This window comes from Sorghum bicolor, chromosome 8 (assembly GCF_000003195.3).
Source record: "Sorghum bicolor cultivar BTx623 chromosome 8, Sorghum_bicolor_NCBIv3, whole genome shotgun sequence".
Taxonomy (NCBI): Eukaryota; Viridiplantae; Streptophyta; class Magnoliopsida; order Poales; family Poaceae; genus Sorghum; species Sorghum bicolor.
This window is the reverse complement of record NC_012877.2, coordinates 62289796-62317741: the sequence shown is the minus strand read 5'-3', so window position 1 is coordinate 62317741 and position 27946 is coordinate 62289796. Positions and strand designations below refer to the sequence as shown.

At 46.0% G+C, this 27946-nt stretch overlaps 4 protein-coding genes across 7 annotated transcripts; 1 reads left to right on the top strand and 3 right to left on the bottom strand.

Annotated features, from left to right (window-relative positions):
• Window positions 1209–6334, top strand: LOC8071537 (BEL1-like homeodomain protein 7). Of its 2 annotated transcripts, XM_002443609.2 has the most exons (6): window positions 1209–1778; window positions 2711–2784; window positions 3292–4279; window positions 4492–4868; window positions 4961–5021; window positions 5337–6334. In XM_002443609.2, exons 3-6 carry the CDS (start codon window positions 3416–3418, stop codon window positions 6009–6011), a joined length of 1977 nt encoding a protein of 658 aa, XP_002443654.1. In that variant the 5' UTR covers window positions 1209–1778; window positions 2711–2784; window positions 3292–3415; the 3' UTR covers window positions 6012–6334. The 2 variants fall into 2 exon arrangements, with proteins under 2 accessions (XP_002443654.1, XP_021301592.1); XM_021445917.1 differs by lacking the exon at window positions 2711–2784.
• Window positions 6556–12302, bottom strand: LOC8071536 (ankyrin repeat and SOCS box protein 3). Its single transcript, XM_002442567.2, has 11 exons — window positions 12127–12302; window positions 11938–12009; window positions 10661–10963; window positions 10027–10166; window positions 9620–9706; window positions 9363–9485; window positions 8570–8722; window positions 8051–8152; window positions 7491–7661; window positions 7318–7397; window positions 6556–7147 (listed from the first exon to the last, which is right to left on the bottom strand). Exons 1-11 carry the CDS (start codon window positions 12179–12181, stop codon window positions 7120–7122), a joined length of 1314 nt encoding a protein of 437 aa, XP_002442612.1. The 5' UTR covers window positions 12182–12302; the 3' UTR covers window positions 6556–7119.
• Window positions 13132–15896, bottom strand: LOC8071535 (E3 ubiquitin-protein ligase RNF5). 3 transcript variants are annotated; one of them, XM_002442566.2, is made up of 2 exons: window positions 15740–15896; window positions 13132–14174 (listed from the first exon to the last, which is right to left on the bottom strand). In XM_002442566.2, the coding sequence occupies exon 2, from the start codon at window positions 14141–14143 to the stop codon at window positions 13445–13447; it is 699 nt and encodes a 232-aa protein (XP_002442611.1). In that variant the 5' UTR covers window positions 14144–14174; window positions 15740–15896; the 3' UTR covers window positions 13132–13444. The 3 variants fall into 3 exon arrangements, with proteins under 3 accessions (XP_002442611.1, XP_021302148.1, XP_021302149.1); XM_021446473.1 differs by lacking the exon at window positions 15740–15896 and adding an exon at window positions 15261–15719; XM_021446474.1 differs by lacking the exon at window positions 15740–15896 and adding an exon at window positions 14918–15235.
• LOC8071534 (uncharacterized protein YwkD) lies at window positions 16850–22115 on the bottom strand. Its single transcript, XM_002442565.2, has 4 exons — window positions 21853–22115; window positions 18234–18323; window positions 17935–18138; window positions 16850–17300 (listed from the first exon to the last, which is right to left on the bottom strand). Exons 1-4 carry the CDS (start codon window positions 22034–22036, stop codon window positions 17212–17214), a joined length of 567 nt encoding a protein of 188 aa, XP_002442610.1. The 5' UTR covers window positions 22037–22115; the 3' UTR covers window positions 16850–17211.

Sequence of the window (27946 nt, the reverse complement as noted above, 5' to 3'; positions counted from 1 at the left end):
ACCATCCCTAACCACAGCACCCACTCCCAACCTCAACGTGTGCATAGCAAGCCCCCTTCCCCATGCAACCTTTGATTTGAAGAGAGGTTACCAAATCATCCACCGTTAACAGTACTTAATTAGCACTATATCTCTGTCCTGGTTCATCATATCCGTTGCCTTGGGATTCTGTCCAAGTTATAGTTCACGTGTGCCAAGTTCATTAAATATAGGTATCGCTGCTAAGATGTTTGATAACAGGGTAAAAAAAAAGGTGATGCTAGGATGTCACTTATATGACTTCACTGAAAGTTAATTGGTGAAAACTATCTAGTAATGGTTAGGGGCGGAATTGAGAGGTGACTCTTATATTGCATCACCTTCTGCTCAAAAACATTTTTTCTACCTATATTACAAATGTATTCGAGAATATATATATATACCGGTCCCATAGCTGTGGAATATATATATTACCTTTCTTGTTGTAGTATTCATGATAAGCTCTAGTAGCTTTTTTTTTCTTTGTATCGAATATGCTTCCCCCTTTATTTGCATATATAACATGCGAATTTGTTAATGTTCAATATTGCAGCTGCTGGGTGGTGCATGTTCCCATATGCTAATTACTACTAGTAAGCTCCAATTCAACATTGCATCAATATTGTGCGGCTAATAAGCCAGCTCTGCAATTTGGTGCAGAAAGAAATGAGGGGGGGTTTGGTTTGGTTTGGTTGGTGGACCCGTGCCATCGCGTAAGCTCGTGGACCACATGAACCACCCAAGGAGGCAATGCAAGGAAGAGGGGGGGAGAGATGGCCTGGCCGGCTGGACCCCACCACTAATTGTTTTGGGGTTCTCTCATTGGGGCGTTGATGTCACACGTGATAAATCCCCTTGCCTCCATGCCTTTGTCCTCAAATGATCTCATGATTCTGCGTATCTCGCCCATCAGCTAGCTGGCATCAAAAACCCCCCAAAAAGCCAGATGCACTAGGAGCACTGATGGAAGAAGTCATTAGTAATTTCCAATGCAATCTGCAGGTATTCATCCTTGATCAGTAACTGAATGATTTTGTTTTTACTGCACAAGACAAATCCACCTAAATAAGCAGGCAGCACAAGGCCGGGTTGCTATGTGTTGCTGCCTGATGCAGCTGGATAGATAGAGAGAGAGATGGGAGATGCCTAGGCTTTGTCGTAAAGAAACAACTCGGCAAGTAGCTGCCGATGGCTCCTACTCCTGTGGTGGTTACACCAGCAAATAACTCCATGCTGCAAACAGTAGGGAAGGGGGTTAGTTAAAGGCAGTGTAATCCTGGCCTGCTCAGCCCAACAGCAACCAATTCATTTAATAAAAGGAGGAAAAAAAACATTTCTTTTGGAGGGAGGCACGCATTATTCCATATTTGGTGCTGTTGTTAGTGGGTGCTGCTAGCCAAGCAGAGCTTCAGCTTCTTCTCCCACCCGACCTTTTCCATATCACTCAAGGAGGAGAGGGAAGGAGGGAGCTCAGCTCAGACTCTTGCTGCCTGCAGAGGAGGTGGTGGAGAGGAGGGAGAAACAGAGAGAGAAGGGAGCTAGCTCCTTTTTCTTTCAGGAATTGTTATTTTATCCTGGGAAGGATCTGATTTTGTCCCCATATTGGGAGGATTGATTATCTTTCTCAGCTCTCCCCTTCTTCCCCTCCCCTCGACCCTCTCAGACTCAACAAGATCAGCTTCGCTGTGGAGGCAATCCCTGACTGCCTTGTTGCCTGCTCCTCCAGTGCTCCCCATGAGAGCAGCACGCCACACCTTCAGGTCCAGCTCGTCTTCCCTTCCATTTTCTTATTGCCTCGCCTTGTACCATCTGCACCTCCTCCATGGCTCCATGCTGCTGCTGCTGCAGCAGCAGCAGCAGACGAATTTCTTTTCTCCGGGTCGCCGATGAAAATTTCTCTGAATTCTGGTTCTCTTGCGGTTCTTCTATTCGCTGGCTGCTCTTGCTTCCTTGGATTAGCAGAGTTAGTAGTTCGCTGTTGTTTCTCTTCTCTCTGAATTCGGAGGAAAAGATTGAGCTCTAATTTTCGTTGTTTACGGATGATAAGAGCTGATCTTTTCTTGTGCTGGTGTTTAGTTTTCTTGTAGAATCCAAGGCTCCCAAGGAGAAAAGATGCTCCTTTTGACATTGAGGTGACATGCGCTCACCAAAGTTCTTCCCTTTCTTGCTCTACCAACTACTGCTGATGCTCGCGAACCACATATCCGATTCCTTTGAATTCTCTGTTTCTAGCGTCCTCTTTTCCAACTGGCAAACCAACTCGTTTCGTCGAGTACCTTGGCTAATAATTTGAGCTTGTTGGTCCTTTGGAGTTAGATTTATGACTGAATTCTACAAGTTTTCCTCGTTCCTCTTCGGATGTTTGCATGAATGAAAGCCAAGCTCTTAAAGCTCTGTTCTCTTTACTCCTGACCTTTTTTCTTGTACTTCTTGTGTTGTGTTGGAATTACTGCACCCCCCAAGTGCTTTTTCGACCAAGGAAATCTTACGTCCTTTCATCAGAATTAACTGCTTCTTTTGTTCTTTAGTACTAGTACTAGCTTGTAACAGCAAAGTTTTTGCCTTGGACTTCTCTCCTGGTTTCACCCACTTTTATGTCGTAAATATAGTCTCTAGTTCTCTACTAGAAAGATTTTTTTCCCCCTTCAAAACTGTGGACTAGCTGGCTAAGCAGTTTTATCTCTTCTCCCAGATTGATCAGAAAGGCTAAGTCCGAATCGGTAACACGCCCGTGAAGCATCTTTGAGGACTCAGTGATTAAACAAGGTACTGCATAGAAATGAGCAGTACTCTTTCAAGAGTCTGTTTTCCAAACTCGAACAAACTATTCGTTCAGTTCTCCTTTCCATGAGACTATAGTTTATATCCAGCCGTGTTTCTAAATAATACTGGCCCAATTATTTGATTTTGGTTTCTTGCGACGTGTGATTGTCTATCTTGGTATAAAAAATGGAATTCACAAGCATATATTCTTGTTTATCATGATAACGGAGGCAGTGCTCTCTATCCAATCTAAAAGTGAAAGAGGACCACCTGTGCCTCCAGCCTGCCAATCGGCTCATCGAATTTTCAGTCCATATGTTTTCACTTCTACAGCAAATTTTGTATTAAACCCTTTTGCGTACAAAGTTTCTGTTGAATCCGTTTCCGGTTCACTGAACTGCTTTGCAAAGAACTTGGTGTATCATTTATACTGCAGAGAAGATAAACCTTATCAATCTTGAATTTTATTAAAGCTTCCTATCTGACCCACTTTGCTTCACTCAATTGCAGGAAAGCTGTAAGCGAAAGGTTTCTGTCGGCTGCTGAAAAGTTGATTCATCAGTCAATTTCCAAGGTGGTTCTGCATACGCAGTATCTTTTGCAGTAATCTTGATCTGCGAGCGGCCAGAACTGGATGATGGCTACTTATTACTCGAGCCAGGGCAGTGAAAGGGACTCACAGAACATGTATTCTAGAGAACCCAGCAATGCATCCTATCCTATGTCGTCGGCTCTAGGGAACTTGCTTTATCTGAACAATCCTGCTTCTGGACCATACACAGAGTTCAGTGGCATTCTACAGTCCCAGCAGAATTGCATGGAGATGCCTGAACCTGGCCATCCTTCAGTGATGTCCCAAGACTCATCTGCAAGGGAGTCCGACATGCTTGGTTCCCACCAGGGTCAGCGCTCTTTCGGCCTAGTCAAAGATATGAAGAACGAGATGTTGATGCATATGATGGATGGGTCACAGAGCAGTACAGCTGATCTCATCCATGATGATGCCCAAAATGGTATCCAGCTTGATTTTGGTGTTCTGAACAACCACGGCTCGTCGAACATTCCCTCAGTGCAAGGCCAAGGTTTATCTCTCAGCCTCAACACACAAATCCTGGCACCTTCCTTGCCATACTGGTCTGTCAAACCAGATATGTTGTCGCCACACTCTTACCATGACAGTCTTCGAGTCGATGACATCCGAATGAAGAGTATGCAGTCTGAGTCCTCACGAGCAATCCGGAACTCAAGGTATCTGAAAGCAGCACAAGAGCTGCTTGATGAAGTTGTGAACGTTTGGAAGAACATTAAGCAGAAAGCCCAGAAAGAACAGGTAGAAGCAGGAAAGACGGATGGCAAAGAGACCGAGGGAGGGCCGAAAAGTGAGGGTGTGTCCTCTAATCCGCAGGAATCTGGTGCCAATGCAGCACCGGAGCTTTCTACTGCTGAGAAGCAAGAGCTTCAGAACAAGATGGCAAAGCTGATGGCAATGTTGGATGAGGTGGGTGACACTATTTGTCCACTATCACGTGCTTTTCTTTTGCAATAAAACTGCAACAGTCAATATCACTTCTTTTTTGCTGTATATACAGTGTCTCATAGCTTTTTTAGGGATATTAGAACATGGATTCATAGAGTTCATCCTGTAAGATTTTGGATAAAACGTTTGTTTGTTTTTAGTTTACCATCTAATGCTGAGGAAACATATTCCAGGTGGACCGGAAATACAAGCACTACTACCATCAAATGCAGAGTGTTGTTTCGTCTTTTGATATGGTAGCTGGGCCTGGAGCTGCCAAGCCTTACACTGCAGTTGCTCTCCAGACAATCTCACGACACTTCCGGTGCCTGAAGGATGCTATCAATGATCAGATCAATGTCATCAGGAAGAAGCTCGGGGAGGAGGAAAGTTCATCTGGCAAGGAGGGCAAACTAACTCGTCTCCGGTACATCGATCAACAGCTCAGGCAACAACGAGCTTTCCAACAGTATGGCATGATCCCACAAAATGCTTGGAGGCCACAGAGAGGGCTTCCTGAAAACTCTGTTACCATTCTTCGTGCTTGGCTCTTTGAGCATTTCCTTCACCCGTAAGCAGCTTCCCCTGTGGCGCCTTATTCAGTATTCCTTGTGTTGTTGTTTTTCTTGTTCCTCACCGTCTGTCATGACATTGTCTTTGCAGGTACCCTAAAGATTCTGAAAAATTGATGCTAGCAAGGCAAACAGGCTTGACAAGGAGCCAGGTAATGTTTCTTACTCGTATTTTTCCTGCTCCATATTCCAGTTCACATGTGCATAGCAGCTGATATAGTACTGCTGAATGCTGAATGCGCCTCAAACATGTAGTCAAATGCCAGAAGCTGTTCAGCATTATCGTTATTCTTGCCTCTGATGTTCCTATCCTGAAACTGTTGCTACATGTATATGATTTCATCGATGCATATTGACAGAGGACAACGTACCTCCCTTTCACTAGATTAACGTCTCCTGCATATAAGTTATTTGGGTTTTACTATTCGATATCTCTATATTTTGACTGTACTCTCATGCCTCTCCAGATTTCAAACTGGTTCATCAACGCCCGTGTCCGTCTCTGGAAACCGATGATCGAGGACATGTACAAAGAAGAGATTGGAGATATCGAGCAAGACTCCAACTCTTCCTCCGACAACACGCCAAGAAGCAAGGGCAAGATGGTATCTTCTGAAGACAAGGAAGACCCGAGGAGTTGTACGCCTCGGGTCTGCGAGAGCAGTCAGCTGAGCGAGTCAAGAGGCAGCATGAGGACCATGAACGCCGTCGGCGGTGGAGCAGCCATGGGATTCCAGAACGAGCCCAACCCTGACGACACCTTCATGAACCTGATGCTGAAGGACCAACGATCAAACGGAGAAGAAGATGGCGGCCTCCTCCTCCACAATGCCGTGGCGCAGCATCAAGATGAGAACGCCCGGTTCATGGCGTACCACCTGGCGGAACTTGGGAGGTACGGGAACGGCAATGTGTCGCTCACCCTGGGGCTGCAGCACTCCAGCAGCAGCAGCCTCTCGGTTCCCAACGCCCAGCAGAGCTTTCCTGGTGTCGGTGTCGGTGTCGGAGACGATGACATCTACAACGCCGCCGCCGCTCCCCTCGGTGTCAGCGTGGCGTCGTCGGACTACGAGACGATGAACCAGATGGATCAACGGCAACGGTTCGAGCAGTCACCCCTTCTGCATGATTTTGTGGCCTGAAGAATGCTCATTTGCTCATACATCAGATGATTTGTATTTAGCACCTGCCGGCCGGCCGCCCGCCCAGGTGAATAACATATATATGTGCCTGAAAAGGAGCATTGTTGGGTTGTAGCCTGTAGTTTCAATTGGATACAGATTTGGAGGTATAGCAGGAAATGTAATATAGTGTAGGTGGTTGGGGTGATAGGGTAAAAAAAAAAGGGATCTTGTAAAGATGAAACACACTATACTATACGTGTAAAAGCTTGTGATTTGGGGTCACCATACTGTAAAGTAATGGCTTCTTAGGGTCCAGGAATATATTGGTATATATGATGATATCCGAATGGAACCTAGCCAGCTAGACTAGTAATCAAGATTTGAAAGCATTTCTGTGAAATCACCACAGTTAACCAATTCATCATCTACGGCCGTACTTGCCTACGCAATCTGGGGTGTTCGAATGTTGTAGCTGTGCCATATATCACTGAAAAGGTGCCATCTTTTAGAGTCTAGCAACCTAAGAGATGTATGCATGCAAATGCATATGGACCTACAAATGCAAGATGCAAAGCATTTGGCCATATTTTTTATAGGAGTAACAAAACTGACGAGCTTCCGGTTTCGGGTCAGCTTTTTTGCAAGCAGCACGTCAGTTCTATCACTAGAGCAGTACAGTAGAAGGAAAAGGCCACATCTTGCGCAGTTCCTTTACACTAGAAAAGTTGAACAATGCTACGCCTCGGAACACTTCCTACTTGAAATTTGCTCCGATCAAACAACACTACTAAGCCAAGCATCTCTATGAATTCATCACTTCAGTTAACAGCTTCATCAAGCACTACACTACACCTGCACTGGCATGCCTCCGTACACAAGCAGGGCGTGAGAAAGTTGTAGCTGCGGCTACCCCAATCATACCAAGATAGTTAGCAGCATAGGGTTGTCTAAACTGCGGCTACCCTCCGTGAATTATACACTACAGAAAATAAGTAGCATCGTTTCAGGTCTATCAACCTAGGTCGATGTAAAAGTAGGCAACCATCCGAGTGTTTGTGTCAATTCTACGACAACAAAATTGAAGAGCTTCCAGTTCTGCGTCAGTTTCTTGAAGGCATCAACAACTTCAGGTGGTCTTGAGGTCCATCGCCTCCCTGCAACAACCAGTTGACCATAAGCATAAGGACATGAAGCAAAAGAGTGATGCCTAGACTTAGACAAGGTATTGGAGCACAGTGGAACAACAACTAGTAGCTACATACTATCCAAACACATCCATATCATTCAAGGAAATTAGGAGGAAAACATGAATTGGATCTCCTACCAAAGCAATTTCTCCATCTCTTCACTTTCAGGGTCGAACCCCAAGCCACGATTGAATGCATCATAAGCACTGTCATAATCCTGAGCAAGGCAAGTGCATAGTCGACTTAGATAGAAGATAAGGAACAGCAGAGGTTGTTAATCTGTATGTAATATAATCTTCTGTTGTTGCACCTTCAGAAACATCAGGGCAGCTCCTTCCCGGTAGTAGGCCTTCCCCCACTTCGGGCGCAGATTTTTGCATTTCATAGCATCAAGCAAAGCCTTCTTTCCATCGCCCAGGCGAAGCCAGCAAAGGCTCCTGTTTGAGAACAATGTAGCGTCGAACTGATCGACCTTCAAGGCCTGCAGTCAACGAGACAGTATCAAGTTATTATGCTGTCGCCACATCCTAGAAACCACCACTTATTTAAGAACCGTCATTTGCCATTTGCTCCTTAGGTAGGATGGAAAAAATTGAAATGCCATGTAGAATGGCAACCCAAATGCAGAATTGCTCCGAAAGAAACCAGAGCCGGTATCAGTATCATGTATTGCTGAAGTGATTCTAGTCTTGTTAAGGAGTCATATGGGTAGTACAAAGATGTAACTAGGGAAGTTTTTGTTAAATCAACTTATAACAAGATCACCTGAACAAAGGGAACTGTACATTGAGGTCATTAGACAAAGACAAACCTAAGGAAGAACATGATCCATGGATCTACCTCCAAGTGAAGTGATGTCTAAGAGCATACCTGTGTGTAGAATACTGATGCGTTTAGATAATCCTCCTTACTAAATGCATCAGCTCCTTGTCTTTTCAGCTCGGACTTTTTCTTTTTGACAAATTCATCATCCTAGACTCACAGCAAACTGAGTCAGGCATAGGTCCAACAATCCAGTGCATGTACAAAATAGTCAATTGTATAGCAAGTTGTTAAGGTGAAGCGGAAGGATAAGGGGAACATTTTTTATCATTGTATTGCTTATCGTTGTAACAGTCCCAGTTCTTACTTTGCTATTCCAGACAGAAAAATAATCATTTGAGTATGTTTATAAGAAAGAAAATTGGTCTACTTGGTTCTTTGAATAGTATCGGAGTTAAGGAATCTCCTTAACCAATTCAAGAAAGCATCACTCAATCAAATAGGTAGAGTTTAGGGAGCAGCTCAGATGCATGTCTCATGCAAATTAAACACACATGCATAGCACATTTGATAGGTAATGAATGTGCACATAACTGTTGATGATGCATGGTCTTGTTGATGGCATACCTCTAGTTGCATGACTTCCATGTATACATGACTAATTACTCCGTTAACACTCCAATCTGCCACTGTTGGAATTTTGGAAGTGACAGGAAATAGAAGTTCAACATCTTCCCATGTACCATACTCAGCAGCCAATTCTATTGGCAGCCTGCCAAACTGTTGAGCAAACAAACATATTGAGGATGAAGTATAGAATTTTTAAAAGAAAAAGAATAACAATTGAGCCTTCTCCAACTAAATACTATTAATTCTTGAAGAATTATGCTCCAGCGGCAGCTACACTAAATCCTGAACAAGATCAAAGTAATCGCCCTAAATACTATTAATCCTTGAAGAACTATGCTCCAGCAGCAGCAACACTAAATCCTGAACACAATCAAAGTAATCGCCTAACAAAGTACTTACTGATCCAGAATGCAAGCACTTCTAAATCCATTCCATACACAGACCAATGCAAAGACTATTAATTCACTACTGCCATAGCAGGTTAAGGAAACCTATTATGCTGCAACCATCTATACATTCCTGGCATACTAAAACAAAAGACTCGCCAAAACAGTAATGAGGTTATGCAGAAAATAGGTAAGCCAGCAAAGCAGTCAGACCACACCTTACTATTTACTTCTAAGTTCTAATAACACATAGACCTTGTACTGTCATAAGAGCATTTTTGCATGGCATCATGTTTGCACATTACATCGTGCCAGCATTGCATATGTGCATTAGACAGCGCTATGGAAGATATAAAATCAAGCAGATCACTGTAGTGATGCATGCAACAAGAAGCATATCTCACTGTGTCAGGAACATTTGGATTTGCACCAGCATCCAACAAGCACTTGATAGCTTCAGTCAAACCTTTCTCTGCAGCTTTTGCCAAAGGACTATAAGATCCAAAACCATTCACATCAGCTCCAGCCTACAAACATAAATTAAGACAAAGCAATCATACGCTTTCTCCATAAACCAATGACTAACAGACTTAATTACATAACTAGACCCAGCATCAGTTACGGAAATTCTATACCAGTCAGAATGCAGCAAACAGCATACCTGAACCAAAAGTTTCAAACAAGGCATAGAAGAATGTTTTAATGCAATGATTAATGGTGAAACTTCATCATTCATACGCTCGTTAGGCTGCAAGAACAAAAAAAAAAATCAATATCAATGCCAAAATAAAAACCCGCACTAGAGAAGCAGAGAATTTCAGATGAAAAAAATACAATAGTATCCTATTGAAGTGTAGGTTATATGTTCCTAATGTCCTACTATTTGATTTTCAGGACCTCAGAGCTGCTTATGTCTGGGTGCCCAGTTACCCATGTCTTTGATCAGGGTCACACGTCAGCAGCTCAGAGAAACTGAGAATACTTTATACAACTGGGAACAATGGGAGAGAGCAGTGAACCGTGCAGCTTCCAGAGCAAATAAAAATAAGAGTTACAGTTAGCACATACATCTGCACCGCGCTCCAATAAAATCTCCACAATACTAGGATATCCTCTATAAGTAGCAATGAGCAGTGGGGTCAAGAGGCTTGATTCCGCATCAATACGGACTCCTTTAGAAAGCAGGAACTTGGCTATTTCAGACCGCCCTGAAGAAACATATGAAAACACAGATGGTCACAGAATGTATAGTAAATAAAGGATTTCTGGGGAAATAAGTTTTAGCTTTCAATAGCTACAGTGCTACACCAAACAATCTGTTTTTGTTCGCAGTTCCTTGAAGGACATAAATGGAAACCAATGATTATCCTACAACATTAACAAATTATGAATTGTATCTACAGAAAAGGCAGCTTTTTGTCAAAGCAAAGAGAAAGCTATAGCTTTTATTCTTTGAGGGTGAAAGAGAAAGTTATAGCTTCAGTGACTAGAACAAAGCACAAGAAAAATAATATCCTGACGGAAGACGCATAAATTAATTGAAAAATACAGTGCTTACAAAAGACGATACATAGATTACAAACAGAACATTTTAGGTAGTTGAGGGCAGACAATTTGAAATGCAGTGACAAATATGAAAATCAATTTCTGAAGACAATATAACATGCACACATCAATTGACAAAAGCTTGTAAAGTTCATACCGCCCTCTGCAGCTGAATGAAAAAGACTCAATCCTTTATGCTGACCATGAACATCAGCTCCGTGATCAACAAGAAACCGCAAGGCTGGCAGGTTCCCATATAGCACGGCATGCATCACAGGTGTGAAGCCTCGCATGGTATCAGCCTTGTTGATGTCAATTTTGAGATCCTTGACCAGATACTGGAGGACAGGCATGCAGCCACTGTCACAAGCAGCATGGAGGGCGTATGTGCCGAGGAAGTGGGTGTTGGCCAAGGTGTCGTGAAGCCCTTTCCCCTCAGTGTCAATGATCTTTGCAATCTCTACAGTGATGAAAAGAATGAGATGGAGGGGTAGAAAACAGGAAACTGGAATAGTTTAGTTATGAATCATGGTAAGATCATGTAAATTAGGAAGCACTAACATTTTCTTTAAAGATCACAATTTTATTCAAAGCAAAATGAATGAAACTCTGCCATGTGCAGCACCAGAGCTAGCATCGAAGTAATTAGGTAGTAGTTAAGATGCTTTTGTGATCGGCAGTACAAGCTGTCAAATTTACAGTAACTGAAGCATACATGAGCAAAAGAAAAACATCCACATATAACAAACAAACTACTCCATTCCATTTCCATCATGGTGGCCATGCAAATTTTGGTGGAGATGCACCAAGCCATGGGGTAAGTCCAAACACATGCACCGATTGATCAGTGTAACGGTTAAACACCTAATCTGACAGTAAGACACAGACGGAACGAATCCAATGCATTTCTGTCCCTAACTTTAAGGGACAGATCATGGAAAGAGAATATAAATCAGGAAGCTCTAGCTTTTTGTTTGAAGACCCCCCATTTTCATTCAATCAAAATAAATGAAAATCTCCCCAAGTCCCATTTTGAGGAGCCGAGCTAGGTTCAAGGCAATTACTGTAGCAGTAGTTAAGATGCATTTGTGGTTCGCAGTACAAGTTGTGAATTTGTTTGCAATAACTGACTCTGACTGAACCATACATGAGCAAAAGAAGACACATCTGTATGTATGACCGTATATAACTAGCAAAACTTGTTCATTTCATTTCCTCCATGGTGGCCATGTAATTTGTGGTGGAGATGCACGTGCACCAAGCCAATGTGCTTGGAATTAGGTAAGTCCCAACACAGCCGATGCATCGATCGATCAGTGTATAAAAGTTAAACTCCCTAATCTGACAGTAACACTTCCCCTGACGCAAAAGGCATAACCCTGAACCGTGGCGGAGGGGGGCCGGGGGGGTGTTTACGCAGCAGGCTGCACGTACCCTTGAGGCGGCGGATGTCGCCGTAGTAGGCGGCGACGAGGAGGCCCGCCTCGGGAGGCCAGTTGTCCCAATCTGCTCGGAACCAGAATCGCAAATGCAGCAGTGAGTGAGATGAGGAGGGTTTAGCGGATTCGGAAGGGGAAAAAAAAAAAGAAAAGGCAGATCGGCGAAGCAAAGCACGCGACGAACCTTTGCCGAGGACGAGGTTGAAGGCGTCGGGCAGCGACACCTCCTGGCGCGGCATCCTCTCTCCCTCCTCTCCGGGTAGCAGCAGTACGGCAAGCTAGGGTTGGCGGGCGGCCTCGAATCGGTCGATCGATCGAGCGGAGAAGAGAGAGAGTGGTTGGGGTGGGGAGTGGGTTAAACTTAAAAGGGAGGAGAGGAGAGAGGCGGGAGGGCAGCGCGAGCACGAGCACGAGCACGCAGTGGGAGCTCGACACGTGTGCTCCCCCCCTCTGCGGCTCTCAGAGGAGACAGTCACAGGAGAGCTCCCTGCCCTGCCCGTTTGAAATTCCGTTCCGTTCCATTTTGGGAAGGCCCAAGTCCACAGCCGAACCATGCGTGGCCCACGAGCCCAACAAAACTCTGACACCGGCCCAGTACAGCCGAAGGTCAGCCAGTCAAAGCTGCCGCAAATCCTCAAGCTTGAAGGTGTCTCACATTCATCCTTTCAAATTGGGATCAAACCGCCGAGACCCTTGTTTACTTCCACTCCAAAACCCAAAATTTTTCAAAATTTTTCATCACATCGAATCTTTAGACACATACATAGAATTAGACGAAAATAAAAACTAATTGTACAGTTTAGTCGAAATTTAAGAGACGAATTTTTTAAAAATAGTTAGTCTATGGGTGGACAATATTTGTCACATACAAACAAAAGAGTTACTGTAGCATTTGTGCAAAAAAAAATCCAAGTAAACAAGGCCGCAGTTCGCTTGAAAAGTTTTGCTAAGAAAAAACCCTGATATTCAAGCGAACAAACAAAAGATGGTCTCTACTCTATTCTCTATTCCCAGCCTAACATTGGCTAGCACCATTTCACATAAAAAAACAACTGCAACTATACACAGGGGCTCGAATAACTACCAGAGGTTGAAATTTATCCCCTGCTCTCAACAATTGCATATTCTGCTCGCCCGTTAAAGACAAAAAAAAAAAACTCACAGGGCAAAAAAAAAAAAGCCCTTTACATCTCATTCGAACAGATTCTTCCAAATTATTATTCATTATAATGTATGTTCAAAACCACAGTATACATGTAGGTGATCCACAGACCACAGGACCACATCCAAACAGTATGTACAACAATTCTGCTATCAACACTTCCCCATGTAAACGCGCCGCTCTGAATAATTCAGTTTCGGTCGTGTTGTATATGGAGAGGGCAAGATAAATGCACACAATACATCGCAGCGTATCTGCAACTGTCTCCGTCTCTCTTATACTACTCCTTATTACCAGCAAGGCAACAGCAATATGACACCAACCAACCAGCAGGCAAAGCCTAGAACGTGATGAGGCTCGCAATCACCAGAAAGCCAACCAGGATGAGCAGCGCCTTGAGGTACACATCCGCCTGCTGCTGCTGCTGCCCATGCCGAGGAGCTGCGGCGGCGTGGGCATGTCCTCCAGCATGCCCGCCATGGAACGCATGGCCATGGCCGTGGCCATATCCGTAAGGGAACCCAGCAGGCTGGCCATAGGCGGTGGCGTCCGGGAACCCATGCACCTGGAAGCTGAGCAGCGGGAACAGGCCCCCGAATGCCGCCGAGAAGGTGTAGTTCCCCCACCGCGCGTTCGCCAGCGGGATGCCCCCGCCCATGAACCACGGGTTCGGGTTGGCGTTGGGGAAGTGGGTGTTGGGGTCGACCTGCGGAGCCGTGGCAGGCCTCTGTCCAGCCGGACGGTTGGGGATGTCTGCCGCCCCGGGGACGTTCTTTGACCTTGGGTCCACACGGTCCTTGCCACGGCCGTACAGGGGGACGAGCTTGTCCTCCTCGACGATGGCCTTGCACACTGGGCACTCGGGGGAGTGCGAGTGGATGCGCAACCATTTGTAGAGGCACGGCCAGCAGAAGAGGTGCCCGCACAGCGTCACGATCGGCTCCTGTGGCAGCTCGAAGCATATGTTGCACTCAAAGCTACCCCCAGCATCAGCGCCACTGCTGCTGCCGCTTGTTGATTCCCCAACATTGGCCGCCATGTTGAGTGCCCTTGGAACTGATATTACCTACCTGCAACAAATGGAAATTGCCACAATTGTCAGGCACAAAATTGCTGTTGGCAGACAGGAATCCAATAGCAAACTCAGAAGTACTTGTCAGGGGGACTTGCTCAGGGTATTTGCAGTGATTAGCAGCTAACATACTCATCCGTTCTATTTTAGGTGTTGTCCAATACAGTCATAATATCATGTATGTAACGTGTTGGCCTTGAACTGGAATTTACCATCCAGTGTGTATTTTAGAGCCGAAGCTCTTAAAAGCCATCCAGGAAGTTGATTAGCCAGAATGGAGAACCCACTAGTTAGACCATAAAAAATCTAGATATTTTCAGAAATCAGCCGCTAAGCCAACCAATCACGGTATTTCTTGGAAAAAAATGTTTTGGCGTACATCAGAGCAGTTTATGCTAGTACTAGAGAGCTAGGAGCTCCGCGGGCCATGCTTTTGTCTTAACCAGATGACTATTTACATTTCGTGTGCAGAGAACATGCATGCCTTTCATACAACGAGTGAACTTGGCCGATCAAAGGTGGAAAGGAAGAGCTATATTTACATGTTCCTAGTTGTTTGGCTCATATAAAAAAGGTAGAATTGAGTACAAAATAACGGTAGTAGACTGTTTGAGGTCTTTTGTTTTCCTCTTTTTGTTTTTTTTCCTGTTGGTACAAACTACTGCCTGCATTAGAAATAGTACCAAGCAAATATAGAAGTGTGTCCATGTTGAAAAAGAATAAAACAGATGTATGGCACACCCTGTTTCAAAAGTGTCGCCTAGGCATCCAAGCGTACCCAGCTCGCCTTGGGGAACAGCGTGACCTTGTTGCCTAGGCACCGCCTAGGCATCCAGGTCAGACCCAACACACACCTGGCCGTCTAGCTGCCTTTGAAACCATGACGGCACATAGGGACTGCATGCACATTGGTGTACCAACTAGAGCAGAATACTGTTTTCTTTCAGTCCCCAACCTGAGGCTGAGGCCTGCAATCAGCTCTAGTTGGCACTTGATGATAATAGCAGTATAACGAAGCAGAAACGATGGATGCCGTCTGTTGTTGCGCATATGGAGGAGTAAAAAGCAAAAAAAAACAACTTACAGTAGAATGGAAACCGGTACTAGTACGGTGGAAATTAGAGCTGAAATCGCAGGTGAGGGCGAGTGCTCCGCTCCACGAAGGGAGAGATGGGTGGAGTGGAAAGAGGGCCCTAGCACTAGCAGAAGAGATCTGAAACCCCCCATCCCATCGAGAATTCCTGTCGAGGAGACGACATCGCGGCAGGAATCGAGGAAAAGCAACAGTCGAGGCGATCGATCTGACTCGTAGGAACAAGTAATAAGGAACCTAGCTAACGTAGCGCGCAGCCCAGCCACAGCCGATGATGGGCGGAACGGGAATCGGGCGGAGAACCCAAGGAATCCGGCGAGCCGGCGGTCTGATCTGACCTACTCCTAATCCTAGTCCTAGTGCTAGTCAATCTGTAGCAGCGCAGGAGGAATCTAGCTGTGCGGGAGCAGACTGCAGAGGGAGGGAGGGAGGGAGGGAGGGAGGAGAGGGAGTGTGTCAGCGGAAGTTACCGGCGGCCGGGGCGGCGGTGGCGTGGGAGACGGAGACGGAGACGGAGACGGAGCACCAAGTAGTAGATGCGAGAAGCTTCGAAGCGTGCGACAAGCCGAGGCAGGCAGATGGGGACGGGAGAAAAGACGGGATTTGCCTGGACCTGGACGCGCAGCGACTAATTATTTTTTTATTTCTAACTTGTTTAGTTTTATAAGTTAATTAATAATCACGGTGTCGGTGTGACGTACGTACTCGTACAGGTACAGTACTAGTCAACTGCTCTCGGGGCGTATGCAAATGTACGTTGGGCCTTTGCTTTGCCAGCCCGGCCCAGATCTACGTACTTTGTTTTCCTTTGAATCTATTATTATTATACTCCCGACGTTTCCAAATTATAAAATGTACTGTACACTTAAATATACACCATGGCGACAAACATATACTCTGTAAAAAGCAAATCAATAAGGACTTCCCCTTTCTGTTTTATAAAATAATTTCTTTAGAACAAAAAGGAAATAATTCAGATGTACCAAATATGCAAGGTAGGGATGAAAACGGTACAGATATTTTTCAATCGTATTCGAGACCAAATTTGTTTAGAGGAGTTTAGATCTATACGTATTCGAGTCCGAATATTCAACATCCAATACCGTATCCATATCTGAATACTTAAATCATATATTTATGATGTCGACATCCAATCATATCTTATCCGACATGATTGACATTATCCGTATTTGAATCCGAATTCAACCAGAAATATGAAAACAAATATGATATTAGTAATATCCGTTCGTATCCGATCCGTTTTTATCCCTACTGATACAATATATAAGGTGGCCATATATATCAAACATTAGGGCCTTGTTTAGTTCCAAAATTTTTTGCAAAATAGGAATAGTACCACTTTCGTTTGTATTTGACAAATATTATTCAATCATGTACTAACTAGACTCAAAAGATTTGTCTCGTCAATTCCGACCAAACTGTGCAATTAGTTTTTATTTTCGTCTATATTTAATACTTCATGCATGCGACTAAAGATTTGATGTGACGGAAAATCTGAAAAATTTTGCAAAATTTTTTGGGAACTAAACAAGGCCTAGATGTCCAGAACCATAGTCATATCATTTTGATATTTTGTAAATGATTGCAAGATTCAGGTCTAAAGTTCGATGCCCCGTATAACAGAAATCTTTTTTTTTACCTTACACATACTTGCATCTGGAGGTATAAATTACTACCATGAAACCCGTCAACCTCAAATACTTGATCGACATGCCATATATCATATATGTACAAGCAGTATTTATCTGCCAGGTCTTTATTCTGTAGTAGCTAAAAGAAATACTAGCAGCGAAGCCTGGTAGGACCTCTAGATATACTGCACCCTGACAAGCGTAACTGCGTAATGGTATGAGATTTTCTTTTTTTTTTTGAGGAAAAAGGCTACGAAAAGTTCTACAGCGTAAAAGGAGTCTTCCAGTAGCTAAACTTGGGTGAACTCCAACGCATTCCCGTCTGGGTCTCTTGCAAAGATCGCTGGCCTCCCGGATTTGCTGAGTGTGTAGCTGATTCCTGCATTTATTTGTTTATTAGTAGTGAGAGGCATATGATATGCTGACTTACAGTCGTCAGTCTTTAATGATAATCCGGCTTGATGAAAAACAGACACAATACAGATCATGTATAAAGACATAATTTTAAAGAGTTCATGTTTGGTACAAGAGAGAAGTCCTACAGAAAAGCTGAAACAAGTCTAATGCCTATAACCGAAACAAAAAAAAGCCATGTACTCATGTGGATCTAACTTGAAGAGATCAAACGAAATCTGTTGAACAGATTTCTGATAGATTATCCACAAATCGGTATTGAGCTGACTGTAAAAATATAGCTACTTCTGAACAACTGTAAGAAAATGGCACCTAAAACCATGGGCAAGTTTTTCGCAAAATATATCTTACGTTAGCAAGCCAGCTGCAAAAGAAGCCATAATCTTACAAGTTTTGGCTCAAATAACAAAGTCATAGCTGAATCTGTAGAGTTATTTCACTGACATTACAAGCAGCTCTTCTAGGATGGAGCCGATACAGGTATAATCAACACAGCAAAGATCGTATCACACAGCAGGTACAATTAGCCAAAAAAAAATTAATTACCTAAAGTGCACCTTTTAAGTAGTACAGACAAGGAAGTAAAGAGTCGGGCATACCAGCTTTGTCAAATATTTCTTTTAGCTTCAAAACATCTTTAATTGCTATACAAGTATGACGATCACGTCCACCATGCTCGGGGCGTCCTGTCAGTGGATCAGGATTTGGCAGCTCCATTAAATGGATCATCTCAGAGCCAACCCAGAGCCAAGCACCCCTGTATGGAAGCTTGTCATTTGGCCTAGCTGGATTAACCTCCAGACCTGATTGAGCAATGCATCAGTTTATTTGCTTTACAAGCAACCACCGAAGAACAGCAGAAGTACAAACCTACATAGCAGAAAACTAGCTAACTTACCTAGGAGGTCCTTGTAGAATGCCATCGACCTTTCAAGATTTTCGCACAGAATGCCAACATGATGAAGGCTAATGACTCCATAGTCAGGTTCTGCAATCGAAGAGCATACAACAATTTTGTTAATTTAGACTGAATCTGGTCGGTGGAACTTCAGCAAAATATAGGCAATTCCATGACCATATGCAAATGAAATAAGCTACTAATAGTTCCCTTGTACAGAGAAGTGAAGGCCTGCTTAGTGCTTACATAAATTATATCATCATCATGGATGCACTATTGCACTTTGTCATAATATACTGTGCATTCCATTTGTGAAGACTAAACAGTAATGATGCTGGTTCATTCAGCAGCCCGGCTGAGTTAGTAGATAGTATAACACTGTCATGAATTATACTAGTACATGGACACAATTTGATATGCTTTTTCATAAACATAATATAATTCAGAAAATGTAAAATTTGGATACGTTGACTTTTATTCGCCTCAAAGCATGAACAGCTAGCTGAATGGGACACAGTGGTTGCGCACTCTCATATTGGAAAAGATGAGTAGCCACTGAAATCTGATGCCCAGTTTTGGTTCAGTACACAGTACTAGGATAGTTCATAGAGCTAGTGCGAAGCTAACTACACAAACGATTATATGATGCAACAAGATTCTTGGAACCGGAGCAGGCCCCAGTTAGAGAGGAGACATTTTTACATGCTTTTTTTTTGAACGTAATGGCAGGAGCTCTGCCTTTCAATTAAGAGAGGAAATAGAAGTTTATATACAGGTGAAGAGGGCGCGCCCTCTCAAGGAAAACAATTACAGCTTTATAGATTATCTCCTCCCAGCTAATGCCCTCTTCCTTTGTTGAATATCCTCTTTGACTCTTGACGCCACTTGCATTGCCGATTCATGAGTGTTGTTGAAAATTCTTCTATTTCTCTCCTTCCATAGGTTCCATAATGTGAAGATCACCATTCCATTGAAACGTTTTCTTTCCCCCATGGTTATCTTGGTTACAGCCTCCTCCCACCATGAGATTAAATGGGCTGGTTCCTGAGATGGCAGGATCAATTGGGCGTCGAAGTGCTCCCAGGATAGAATAAGGCTCCACACTGCTTTGGCGAATGGGCAAAGTAGAGACAAGTGCAGTCCTGTCTCAAGCGGCCCATTGCACAACGTGCAGTGGTCTTGATGAGGCCATCCTCTCTTCTGCAGGTTGTCTGCTGTGAGAATTTTCTCTCTCACCAAAATCCAGGCGAACACTTTGCACTTGTTCTCTGTATGTGCTTTCCATATGAGGTCACTCTGGAAGACCCCATAGGAACCTCTGAACTGGATCCTATAAGCTGACCTCGCGGAGTACGTGCCGTCCGCTGTCCATCTCCAGACAATGGAATCACGTACGCCCTGAGTGAGGTGGATATTTTGCAGTCTAATCCACAGGGAGATAAATTCCTCGATTTGGACAGCGGTGGTGATCTGACCGTTTAGCGATCGAATCCAATTATTATTTCGAAGTTCCATCTTGACTGATCTATTTTTTCTTTTGACAAGCTCAAACAGGTGGGGTGCCAGATGCCTTGGGGCTTCACCATCCAACCAGTTATTGTGCCAGAAGCGTGCCTTTTCGCCATCACCAATTGTTACCTTAGTTGATGCATTAAAGAGTAGCCGGTCGAGCTCGTTGCAAGGTAATTCCGCACCCGCCCAAGGTTTGGAGTCATCCACCCAATCTTGCCATAGCCAGCGTAGGCGAAGAGCTCTTCCAAATTTCTCCAAGTCAGGCACCCCTAGTCCACCGAGATCTTTGGGTCTTGACACCGTTGGCCAGTTGACCAAGCAGTGCCCCCCATTTGCATTTTCTTCCCCTTTCCAAAGAAACGATCTCCTAATTTTATCAATTTTTTTCCTTGCCCAAGTCGCAAGCGGGAACACTGTGAGATGATAGGTTGGCATGGAAGAGAGGACTGACGAAACTAAGGTGAGGCGGCCAGCTCTGTTGAGCCATCTTCCTTTCCATGCAGGGAGCCTTTGGCCGATGCGCTCGATGAGGGGCTGCACATGGATCTTACGGAGTGTATGTATGTGAAGTTGCAGCCCGAGATAACGACAGGGGAAGGAGCCTCTGACCCCTGCAAAGGAGGAAAGAACGTGGTCTAGGTCGATCTCCTCGCATCTAATTGGGTGGATGGAGCTTTTTTGCAGGTTTATGTGGAGGCCTGAGAAATTTCCAAATTCCTCAAGGATTGCCTTGACCGCTTCAAGATCATCTTTTCGAGGGTTTATAAAGATGGCCGCGTCGTCCGCATATAAGGAGGTTCTCCATCTAGCAGCGGCTGGGGGTAGGTGGGTGAGTGCCCCTTGCTGGGTTGCCAGGTCGAGAATACGTTGCAAAGGGTCCATGGCAAGGATGAAGAGCATGGGCGATAGAGGGTCGCCTTGTCGTACCCCTCTAGCATGATCGAAGGTAGGTCCTTGCTGTCCATTGAGTAGCACGCTTGAAGAGGCTGTGCGAAACAGTATGGACACCCATTCTCGCCAGCGCGGACCAAAACCCAAAGCTTGGAGCACCTCCAGCAAGTAACTCCAATTAATTGTGTCAAACGCTTTGTGGATGTCAAGCTTCATGAAAAGGGTTGGCGTCTTTAGTTTGTGCAATTTCCTAACCGTGGTTTGTACATATAGGAAGTTGTCGTGGATGCTTCTCTTCTTGATGAATGCACTTTGGCAATTTGAGACCAGTGAGTTGAGAAGAGGGGCGAGCCTGTTGGCTAGAAGCTTTGCGAAGAGTTTTGCAAAACTGTGGATGAGGCTGATGGGCCTGTAGTCTGTGATCCTTAATGCCTCTTCTTTTTTCGGGAGAAGAATGATGTTCGCCGAGTTCATCAGTTCAAAGCCCTGCGAGTTCATTTCCCATAATTTGTTTATGGCTGCCGTGACATCCACTTTGATAGTTTCCCAGCAAGCTTTGAAAAAAGCTCCCGTGAAGCCATCCGGGCCTGGGGCTTTGTCCGACGGCATCGTGTCGATAGTTTTCCAGATTTCTCCTTCTGTGAAGGGCACTTCTAGCTCTGTAAGGTTCCGCGGCCTATAACCAAGAGACTGCCAATCCAATGTCCTAGTTCTTATGGTCGGCTTGCCCAAATGATTTTTGAAGTAATCTGCAATCACTTTTTCTTTCTCCTCATGTGCGAATGTCATGTTCCCATCTTTGTGAAGGCAGTGTATATAGTTTTTCCTCCGGCGTGCATTTGCTCTGATGTGGAAAAACTTGGTGTTGGCATCTCCGCAACGGATATAAGTGAGCCTGGATCTTTGCCTGATCCTAGCTTTCTCAATGGTTGCCAAACAACAATTTGTTGTTCAGAGTGACGACAAAATTAATTTTCGAAATTAACAGATGTCTGAGTGTTACCTATCGCTTATCCAGAGAACATTCTACTTGGGGCAAAATAGCAGCAACTAGAAAGCAAATTAGTAATCCAACCATTAGCCAATACCGTAATCACCTAAGTAATACTATTCATTCATGCATAGAAAGAGTGCCCATCCCTTCTCGCACAATCAAATTGGATTGGATTTTAGAAGTAACAGCAGGCGACAGAAAAAAAAAAAAGCAGTAACTGACCGTGCGCCGGATCCTGCGCGGTGACGAGCTGCTGATCCCCGCCCGTGGCAACCGAAAGGCGTGTTAGGGCGCGGCGGGGCGCAGCGGCGGAGGGGAGAGGCTGGGCCCTGGCCGCCGCGGCGGCGGCTGTGGATGCGGAGAGGAGGGGAAGAGACCCTGCGACTGCGAGGCACCTCGTCGCCATTGCTGCCTTGTTCTGTTGTTCAGAAGTGGCAGAGACGCTCCGCTTTGCTTTCCTCTGCCCACGTTGTGTGGACTGTATGGGCCTCTTTTTGTGGGCTCCGGCCTTTCTGTCATTTTCTCCACCCTTTGTTTTTTTTTCTTTTTTGTTTTCACGCACCTTGAGATTTTGTCGGATTTTTTTTAGAATTATATACAACGCAGATACTCACCTCACAACGCACGCACACTAATCCCTACTAGTATAATTCCCGTGTTAACGCTATAGTTTTTTTCTAGGGAATGCTGTAGTAATTTTTTTAGAGTTCTAATTTTGGTAATTGTTTTCATCAGTACATAAAGATATCTTTACATTTTCTCTGACTTTTTAATCAAATATTAGATATCTTCAGGAATGTTGTCGTTGCACTCGTTTGCAGGACTCGCCAAAATTTCAGCCAAAAACTCCGTCCTTAGTGATCTTGATAGCTGTGAATGATAGATAATATTTTATCAATATTTAATCGTTCATTGACGCAAATATAGATGGAGACTGCATGTGCTTACATTATTTATCGACGGCAGTCTCACGTTGTTTCCTCTTGCTCTCTTCCCTTTCTTCTTCAGTCATCCTCGCTTGACGATCACGCTGATACTCACGTTGTCTCCTATTTATCTCCTCCCTTCGTTCATTGGTAATTTCAGCACGACGATTGCGACCTTGCGATGTTTGGGTCCGCCTCGACGAGGCCTCATCTTTAACAAGAATTTTGACAAATTTAGATTAGATTATAAAATTAGAAAAAACACCCAATTATTAAAAGCATCCCTGTGACGTTGGTGATGTCGCTTAGCACATCGCGTGTATGTCTAGGTGTAGACATTAAAGCCTCCTGAATGAAGAAAAAGGAACTGCAAAAGGGCATAAATGAATTTTATCATTAGACGTTGCATGATTAGTCAGAGACTCATACTATGACCTCATACACTTTTATTAGTTACTTACTACAGAAATATGAAACTATTTAGATGTACATGCATATAGGTTCAGAAATCACCCATCACGTATCTGAACCTATATCTAAAACCATTACCATTTAGATCAGAATACTGCTACTTATTTGAGGTTGTCGTCAGGGACCTAATCAAGTCAAGAACAGCTAGTGACATGCAGCAGAGGCAACACCTAAACACGGCGCATACTTTCACAGGCACAAATAATGCACTTACAGACAAATAAAGGAGAAGAGGGGTCGGTCTGGGTACCAGACTAATGTACCTAGAAATGGGGATTGCTTGGTCGATGTGTACGCTAATCAACTAGAATTCGCTGATCACCGTCTCCCTGTCGTTTGGCGTCACAAGCAAAAAAAAATTCGCGCTTGAAGAACGTGCACCTGAGGGCGCTCCCCGGCGCGGCGGAGAGGCTGGCGCTGTGCAAGGCCGACCTGCGTCGCCCGGATACGATCTGGTACGTATATGTGTAACCTATAGTAGCACTTGAATACGGATATACTAAGATCGATATATGATCACGGTACATGTCACGTACGGTAACAAGGCTGGCCTTTGGAGGAAAAACCTTTTCTCCTGTATGTACTTGTCGACGAAAGCTAGTCGGCAGTCTACCTTGGGGTATACCCACGGTAGTAGTTTATCGGTAGACGGTGCGCAAACTACGAACTCGATGGTGACGCAAGACACGGACAAGCTTTTTATCCAGGTTCGGCCGCCGGGTTGGCGTAATACCTACGTCCTGCGTCTGGTTGTATTGATTTGTGTTGAGAGAATATGATGTCCTAGGGGGGTCCCTTGCCTCTCCTTATATAGTCCGGAGGGCAGGGTTACAGATCTGGAAACTAATCCTAGTCGGTTACAATTGCCATAGATAGTTCGATATCAATTCCTATTCTAACCGACTAGAATCCTGCTTGATCTCCACGTCTTGTTTCCTTGCGCGAAACTCCAAGCTGTCGGATCAAACCTTGAGCTTGTCTCGTAATGGGCCAAGCCTCCTGGCCCAAGTCTAGCCGTAAGGGTATAGGGGTCTATACCCCCACAGCTAGTCCCCGAGCACCATGTATTGTGATGTAACACGTCTTCTTGAGCTTCTTCGATCAGTGAGGCTTGACGTCTTCAGTAAACAAAAGAGTCGCCCAAACAGTTGCAACGATACTTTGACCAACTCAAAAGACAGTTGATCAACATTGACATCGAAGAAGCTGGTTGTTCGAAGAATGTATGGTGCTCTAAATTAAAAAAGATTTCTTTCCTGGTGAAGTGTGCCCACTTTACTTTTAAGAAAAGTATAAACCTCAAAAAAGTAAGCATATTCACCGCAAGGTGAAGTGTGCCCACTTAGTCCCCGAGCCTGGTAGTAGGTGACGTAGGTACGTGGTGCCAGAGTCAAAAGAAAAGTCCTCAAAGAAATTCTGTAACTGAGATGCATCACCAGATGCATCGTACCGATGTAGTCCCCGAGCTTGCTGGAAGGCGAAGTATGAGCCTTGTAGCAAGGTCTAAAAAATTAAATTCACCAGTCCGTCTGCAATTGAATAGGCTGATCGACCAGTCCCCGGGTGTACAATAGTATGACCACCAGGACCCAAGCACCAAGTGCGCTCCTTAAAATTTAGCGTTGCTATGCTGGACGACCAGTCCCCGAGCATCAAGCGCTTAGTGGTCGGTGCGATGTTTTGAAGTTCCGAGCTGGTGAACTAGGCGACCAGTCCCCGAGCATCAAGTGCTCGGTGGTCGGTGAAGTTCCGAGTCGATAGACTGGACGATCAGTCCCCGAGCATCAAGTGCTCGGTGGTTGGTGAAGTTTCGAGCCGATAGACTGGGCGACCAGTCCCCGAGCATCAAGTGCTCGGTGGTCGGTACAGTCCCCGGATTGTTGACTCCCTACCAGTTTTGTCTGGTTGTTTTGAAAATTTTCCACACAAAGAGTTGACGTGACGAGACCTTCTGACGGGATGTCAGATGGATGCATAAAAAGTTGCGTCTGGCAACTGTACAGCCGCCCTTTGCGCGGTTTGAGAAAAGGAAACCAACAATTTGTACGAAAACTCCGCCGCATTAATTGTCGATAATCATTGAAAACCAAAACGCCGCATCCGCCGTATGGCCCGCCCACTTCCCGAGAATGCAGGAAGTGGGAGGGGTGAAGTTATGGGTTATAAGAGCTCGACAGTTCCCCCTTTACTGCTTACCCTGCCATTGCCTTCAAACCTTCCACTCTTGCCTCCTTCAATCATCTACACCTTCGAATCCACTTCCTCGACTCCAATGGCGAAAAGCGACTCCAAGAAGAGGGCCGAGCTGATGGCCAAGGAGTGGAAGAAGTCCCGCAGCACCGCCAAGTCCATCGGTGATCTCGTCGACATGGGGCTTCTGCACGGCTCGGAGGTCGGCGGCTGGAGAGCGCCGGAAGGAGAGAGCTTCCCCGACCCCCGTGCCGGTGAGATCATCGTTTTCGAAGATTTCGTTAAGAGGGGCTTTGGGGTTCCTGTTTATCCTTTTCTTCAAGGTCTTCTTTTGTATTATGAGATCGGGATTTGCAATCTGCATCCGAACTCCATCCTTCTCATCTCCACTTTTATCCATCTGTGCGAGGCCTATGTTGGCATAGAGCCGCACTTCGATCTCTTTCGTTATCTTTTCTGTCTAAGGAAGAAGGGAGCAGTTGGAGGCTCCAAGATTGCAGGTGGAGTATACCTCAATCTTCGAGACGGGATGAAGAACCGGTATCTGAGCTGCCCTTGGAACACCTCTCTTACCGAGTGGTATAGGAAATGGTTCTACGTCAGGGAGGAGCCGGGCAGCTCCACGTTCTGTGACGTGGGGTACATCCCCGAGAAGAGGGCCAGTTGGACCGACCGCCCAGAATTCGACGGACAAGTAGCAGACCTGATGAAGCTGATCGACTGGTCACGCTTGGACGGGCTAGGAGTAGTCGGCAACTTTGTTTGCCGCCGGGTGATGCCCTGCCAGAAGAGGGTGCACTCGGCGTACGAGTACGCCGGAAGCCAGGACCCGACCAGGATGAGGCCTGAAGTCCTGGACAAGGAAGAGGTGCAGAAGTTGTTGAATGAATTGTTCAACTTTGCTGACGGAAACTTCATCCGTGGTAGTGACCGGGTGCAAGCTTTCAAGCTGGGACGACCAGCCCCTAAGGTAATGTTCTTTACTGACTGTGACTCCTTAGCATTCATTATTTCGTCAGATGCTGACTTGTCTGTATTTCTCTTTGTAGATCGGAGATGTAGACAGGTGCTCAGTGTATGTGTCACTGGCGCCTGGGATGGAGGATCCCGCAGGGGAGGATCCGCCGGTAGAGGACGCTGCACGGTGTGATCGGTACACCAGCAGTGAGGAGGACCAGGCCCACCCCGTCCCGACCACCGAGGAGAGGGTGGCGGGGAAAAGGCCGCTGGCGGCAGATCCTTTGCCAGCACCGACGTTGCCGGCAGAGAGCAGCCAAGCGCCGAAGCGTCGTCGGCTTGTGCGGATCGTCGACGACGACGACGAGGAGGAGGCCGCACCATCGCTAGTCAGACGGCCTCGGAGCCGCCCGGATAGCGCGCCGACCACTACTGATCGGGCGGCCAGCGACCCTCCTGCTCCGCGCGTTGTCGAGATGGGGGCGCAAGTACCAACCGACCGGGCAAGGAGGAGGTTCACCGCGACCCACCGTCGATCGGACCTGTAAGTGTTCGACTTACGTATTTTGGCGATTTTTTTTAAGATGATACTTTGTTCTTATAGCGCGGCGTCGGATGTCAATCCCGACCACGCCACCGACCAGAGGGCGCCCGATCTTGCCGCCGCCGACGCCGCGCCGCAGGCCACGGAACAGCCTACGGCGGCGGCGGCTGCTGCTGCTGCAAGCGCTGAGGGGCAGTCTGCCCCGGCGAGTGCCGCGGCGAGTACTCCGCCGAGGAACGAGGAGGCTTCGAGGACCCCTCCCCCAAGCGCTGCTGCTGAGGAGGAAAACCGAATCCCGACTCCAGCCGAAGAAGGGAGGGTCCCGACACCACCCCGAGCTGATGGCCAAGGAGCTTCTGCACCCGCGAGCTCTCCTGGCCTAGGCCGGGGGCCCGTGATGCCTTCGACCGCCGCCGGGAACAGCACGGCGAATGAGGAGCCCCGGGAAGCCTCTGACGACGACGTGGAGGAGATCCAGGGTCGTCCCCGTGATGGCCGCCAGCATGTCTACGTGTGGTGCCAACGCGGGGACCACTTTATTGGACATGAAGAGCTTGCGGAGACGGAGGAGGCCGCAAGGGTAGAGCGTGCGGCCAAACGTCTTGTAGATGAGGTCAAGGTAAGTGGTTCTCTGCCCTGCTCGACTTCTTTCCCCCCTTATCTTGTTGAGACGACATGCAACCTTCTTGCAGGGCGCCATGAAAACGGTGAAGTACCGGAAGAGGTGCTTCGACCAGATAGAAGGAATTGTGGCCGAGAACAAGACCCTGACCGCGGAGGTGGATCGGCTGCGGTCAGAGGTCGGGGAGAAGGTGGCCGAGATGAACGCTCAGGAGGAGCACCGTCTCGAGCTCACTCGTCGTTTGGCCGACCAGTATCGGCAGGGGTCAGGTTAGTTAAGTGCTTCAAGCAGCTGTGAGTAGCTGCGTATTTTGCTTTACTGACCAGGTTATGGTTCACGTAGGCTTAGAGGAGGAAGTGGCGCGCCTCCGACAGGAGAAGGAGCAGCTCGGTCGAGAGCTGGCCGGGGCGCTGGAGGCCGGTCGCCGAGCAGGGCAGGAGCTGGGCCAAAGGGACCGGGAGTTGTCTGGTATCGCGCGCTGCCTCCGTTTTTGGCCTCTTACTGTTCTGTTTGATGCGCCGAGGTTAACATCTTCCTTGATTTGCAGTGCTTAAGGCGAACACTAAGAAGCACCTGGAGGAACTGGTCAAGGATCGGGACTCCTGG